Genomic DNA, 5,307 nt, shown 5'->3' with positions numbered 1-5,307 from the left:
GAATTATTTTATATATTACTTTCAAAAGGTAAAACTTACAAAGTGTAATTCAAGTTTGAACCATCTAACCAGAATTCAATACACATATCTCTTACTGTTTCCAGATCCAACAACTACTACCACTTCTACTTCAACTACTACTGAACCTTCGACTACCACTGAAACTTCAACTACTACCACTACTTCAACTACGACTACAACAACTACTACTACTCCTACTACGACTACAACGGACTATTCCTAGTACGACTACCCCTACGACTACTACAAAACGACAGAGGCTCCGAAGAACTACACCACGGCTATCATTGCGAGCGTCCTTGGTAAGATGATCTTCTCTACCATCCGGTATTCACGGAATGCATCTGTTTGGTTGTAGACTGTCCACATTCATATCAAGGCGTTAAGTTAAATGAATAATAAAGTAACTTTAAACGTATGAATTTTTGTTCGGACATATTTTGGCAAGGAAGTCATATCTTAAGCATATTCATTTCCAGAAACGGCAAGAACGTCATAAAATATTCGATATAATATAAGCTTTGTATCTTATATTCAGTATATTCAATACTCCGTTGTACGAGTTCAGTAGTTTATTGCACGAGGTTAATTGAACAAGGTTTGATACAAAAATTGTATATCGTATACTTTCAATGACAAAGACATACTTTACCAAAACATGCTTATATGCTTTATAACTGACAAGACTAATTTGACCTTTTAAACTATGTGCATATTTTGACAGGATAAAAAGCAGCTTAGTCTAGGCCACGGCCACAGGTTGTTATTTTATAAATGATTGAGTGATAAAATTATATTTGTAATGGTTATTTTACATTCGGAACACGTTTTAGCATTCGATAAGCAAAATCAATTCATGTATTTATTAACCACACGTCACATTAGAGTATATGCTTGATTTTTGTTATGATTGTTTCAAATTATGAAGGTACGTTTTTCAGGCGCAGTGGCCTTGCTCGGTCTTGTGACCCTAATTGGTATCTGTATTTACATGAAGAAATGCCGGAAGGTGCCGGAGAAGGAGCCTATACCATCGCCTATCCCCGAGCGTAAATTTAATTCGAAATTAACAGCAACTTCTCTATTTTAATCTTTATTTTATGATAACACGGTTACACGCTGAGAACGAGTTAATTTTTAATTTAAGTTAAATGAAAGTTTATTCCTAATCGAAATACATAATAAGCGTGTGCTAAAAGTAGTACTTCAGTTACAATGTCATATGTTTATATTTTGCATATGTATTTTGACGTTTATATTGTTTGACGTATAATATAAAAGGCACCGTATTGCAGCGGATCTTATTATCGAGGCCATGCCGCACAAGCTGTCAGGATACTCGGTGTCACCTTCAGAGGTAGGACCCATGGGGACCATTTTCGAGGGACAGACCGACAGGTTGGACTATGAAACAATAACAGAGGAAAGAGGTCATGACTTTAGATTCACAGTTCAGCGATCAGTTACCCACTTTCCATTTTCCATTGACACCAGCTACAAAGGAGGTCGTAAGAAATCGTTGTTTGACAAAGTTGGCTCAATATCTAGTTTCGCTAGTATGACAATTCCTGTACGGAGCCCGACGTCTGACGATTTAATCCCCAGCGTGTTTGAATCCAAAAAGGTAGTGAATAGCGGAATTGGAACCAACGACGGTATCGTGAACAATTCTGATCAAGGTCGGGACTCGAATCTGAACAGCCACCCGAATCCAGGCACAAGCACCCCTGTCAGAATCGCCGTTTCTGAAGTACAGGCTGACGGCAAAAATGGAAGCCGTCTTAAACCAATTGAAAACGCCTTCCTGCCCAGTCGGCCATGTACTAACAGCGAATTGGAGTTAGAGAAATTCAAGCCTAGCAAAAAACGCTTGGAATAGCTACGTACATGGCTGAAGGAAACATAGCAGACGATAAAAAGGTTTCCGATCAGAAGCAAAACTCAAATATGTTGATAAATGTTGGCCATATCCAATCAGTATTGTCGGCAAATGGAAGCACTAGAAATAACACCGATTCTTACGAAACAAATCAGCAAGATCTTAGTCGCAATGGACTTCATGGTCTTCAGCAGAGCACCATGGTTCTTCAGTCACCCAATTCAGTCGTGCCATCTATCATCAACGATATTACACTAGCGTGAGATTCTTTTGACCAAATATTATGATAATATGGTATCAAATTTTCATTTTCAACCCTTAAAAAGACGATATAAGACATAAATCACTTTTCGAATTTTCCATATTGATATATTTGTTAATTGGATAACATAGTATATTGTGATAAGAATGAACATGAGTTTATTATAGACGAATACAGTAATGATTCATTATATTTTGAAATGTCTTGATTAATGGCCGAACGAGTTCACAAAGCGTTTCAGCTCATACTTGAAATATATAGTTCGTATATTCGTATGACTTGTATTTATGGTACGCTTACATCAAAAGAGGAGGTAATACGTTGTACAGTTATCAAAATGTTTTGTTGCTATAAACAAGTATTTTATGTATATTTTATATTATTTTATTGTTATTATTTTTCCATGGTATATACCGTCTCAGTTCATAAAGTGATTCACTCTATATCTGCTATATACTTTCTGTTTCCTAATTGCTCAACGTTGAATATTTGTTTGTGATATCATTAAAGTACCATAGTTAATGTTTCATCTTCGTTGATAATATGCATATTTAAATTAACTGGTTGATCTTTTAGATTTTGTTTGCACTAAAGAATTTGACTGAAATCCGGATCAGAAATGTTAATGTGATGTTAAAGACAGGTATTGAAGATTGAACAGAAAAACTATTGTTGTATAAAACGCTGTACAGTTGTACAAAGAATGTTAAACTGGTATAAAAAGTGAATTAAAATTAACTTAAAACAATTTTCTATTTGTGTTATGTTTTTTTGTTTGTCCTTCAGTTCTGTAAATTAAGATTTTATTTTTAAAATTTAACATAAGTCACTCAATTGTATACCACAGTACAAAGGCCGTTAGTCGCAGTCTAATTATCTTCCGCTGACGGTATTATACTTTCTGCTGATAAGATCTGGTATACAACGAAACAAAGGCGGTCTCAAAAATATAATATATATGATACTAAGCCCTTCTACTTTACCCACTGACTAGATCAGATGACTTCATATAAGAGCTTACGTTCAAAACCTCACTTGACTCCTTCTTGAATCGCTTATGTTGTGTCCTGCAACATGCTTAAATACCATAAGCAGACTTTAATTGCTCTCAGCTAGCCTATCACAAAATGATAATAATAATAATAATAATAATTTTTTTTCTCTGTATTTATTATTATGATGATGATGATGATGATGATGATGATGATGATGATGATGATGATGATGATGATGATGATGATGATGATGATGATAATGAAATTGATGATGCTGCTGCAGATGATGATGATGACGGCGGCGATTATGATGAAGAAGAAGAAAAAGAAGAAAAAGAGGAAGAAGATGATGATTGATGATGATGATGATCCCGGATGCTCCAATCTGCCCGGATCGTCACGGATCAACACGGAAGTTGTGAACTTCCCAAACTGCCGTGTTGGCCTCTCGGTGCCCAAAGGACATTCCCTGACGTTTAGTGACCTACAAGTATCGACACGGAGCTACACGGCGGCTACACGGTTCACATTCCGGATAGTCCCGGATATGATCCTTGTTGACCCGGCATCACTATGGGACTGGAGCTTAAACGATTTACACAAAATGCAAAAATCATGAGAATATAAAAAATGATCAAACAGTGAATTAGATCAACACTTTTAATTTGCTGGATGCATCATGTAATAATAGATTCCCATTACTATATTGCAACCTTGTTTGTACCTGCACTAATTGACATGTTTTCTTCTAAAAGAGACCAACCAATTATTAAATTGGTATGTTTATTAACTGTAACAGTTTTAAACGGTTGAAGTCACCGAATCTTTTGCCGAATAATGAAAAACTAAAATCTAATTTAGATAGATTGCACAAGTATATAGTGATTGGTTGATGAATCAATTGGTAATCTGTTGTGCAAGCTTTACGTTGTGCACGTTGTATTTAGTTCAAATTAAATGCACTTAACGTGCCCATCGACTTTCTGATATGAACATCCATCTTGCAAAGGCAGAGCATCTTTATATTTAAATTGAATACGGGTCGTTTAAATGAATTAATTTGTATCGTTTCACGATTTGAGCTTCTATCTCCGCTTGTGTACTTTACATGTGAAAAAAAACAATGCGTATTGTATAAGATATCATCATCCACAAACTGATCAAAATAGATAATGGTATTCTCTTAAAGTGTAAAAAACATATTAATAATCCGAATTCTCCATTCCTGTGAGTTTGCCGAACGCTGGGTACAAAATCCGAGGATTGCGGGCGATTGCCCCGGCCCTGACAAATCACTTGTATTGATTTTGCATCAAATCTGTTCTTTCTATCTCTGATTAATGTAGGGACGTTATCAGTTACTTACACCAGACAATATGTGCACTTAGTACTGGTGAACAAGCTAACCCATGAAATGCGTGTGTAGGTAAACTGACCGCCGTAATATGACTGAAATAAAGTTGAACACGGGCGACATTCAACCCAACCAGACAAACAAACATACATATTTAAATTGTATGATAATTCGTTATCTCTATAATAAGAATAACAACCGTCCATTTACATTTATTTTATGAAAAGTTGAAATCAGCCTTATACTTATAGCGCATTAGTGTACATGTGTGTTCTATTTGTATTGCTACGTTAAATCGTTTTCGCTTTCAATAATATTGTCTAAAGATAGGCTGGCATTTGATATCCTTTGCAACGTTACATGCTGCGTAAATGAATTGTTTGTACATGTGCAAGTCGGTGAACAGCTGGATAAAAAAAGAGGAACAGAAACAATATTTAAATACTAAATGGGAAAGAAATTGCAATTGTACATATACTAGAATGTGTAAGTACATGACATTAGAAATTCATCAATTAATGTAGCGCACCTCTAATGATTTCCCGCGATTTATTTTACGATCATTGCCGATCTTCAATGATCGGTTATTTCCGAGAGATGCATTTTATTTTTTTCAAAGTTCGAATTTTGTTATTTGTTTACGTAATTCCTTTAGAATACATTATTTTCACAATAAATACTGACTTTGATCCAAATATCACCTGAAAAAATACGATTTCGCGATTTCTTCAAAGATTGGCGAGCCTTTTTACCTGTTTACTTATGGATATCTAATTTAAGCTTAATCAAATAGGAA

General features: G+C 35.2%; 1 protein-coding gene across 1 annotated transcript; it reads left to right on the top strand.

Annotated features, from left to right (window-relative positions):
• Positions 1–260: 260 nt before the first annotated feature.
• Positions 261–2,630, top strand: LOC127880143 (uncharacterized). The gene is made up of 3 exons (XM_052427379.1): positions 261–323; positions 963–1,070; positions 1,317–2,630. The coding sequence occupies exons 2-3, from the start codon at positions 1,013–1,015 to the stop codon at positions 1,898–1,900; spliced, it is 642 nt and encodes a 213-aa protein (XP_052283339.1). The 5' UTR covers positions 261–323; positions 963–1,012; the 3' UTR covers positions 1,901–2,630.
• The last annotated feature ends 2,677 nt before the right edge of the window (positions 2,631–5,307 follow it).

This window comes from Dreissena polymorpha, chromosome 4 (genome assembly GCF_020536995.1).
Source record: "Dreissena polymorpha isolate Duluth1 chromosome 4, UMN_Dpol_1.0, whole genome shotgun sequence".
Lineage (NCBI taxonomy): Eukaryota > Metazoa > Mollusca > Bivalvia > Myida > Dreissenidae > Dreissena > Dreissena polymorpha.
This window is presented reverse-complemented; position numbering and strand designations above follow the sequence as displayed.

Bases quoted from the DNA above. Each gene is read 5' to 3' on its own strand.
- LOC127880143 (XM_052427379.1), top strand. From the start codon at position 1,013: ATGAAGAAATGCCGGAAGGTGCCGGAGAAGGAGCCTATACCATCGCCT. The intron at 1,071-1,316 runs GTAAATTTAATT...ACCGTATTGCAG, and splicing joins ACCATCGCCTATCCCCGAGC to CGGATCTTATTATCGAGGCC.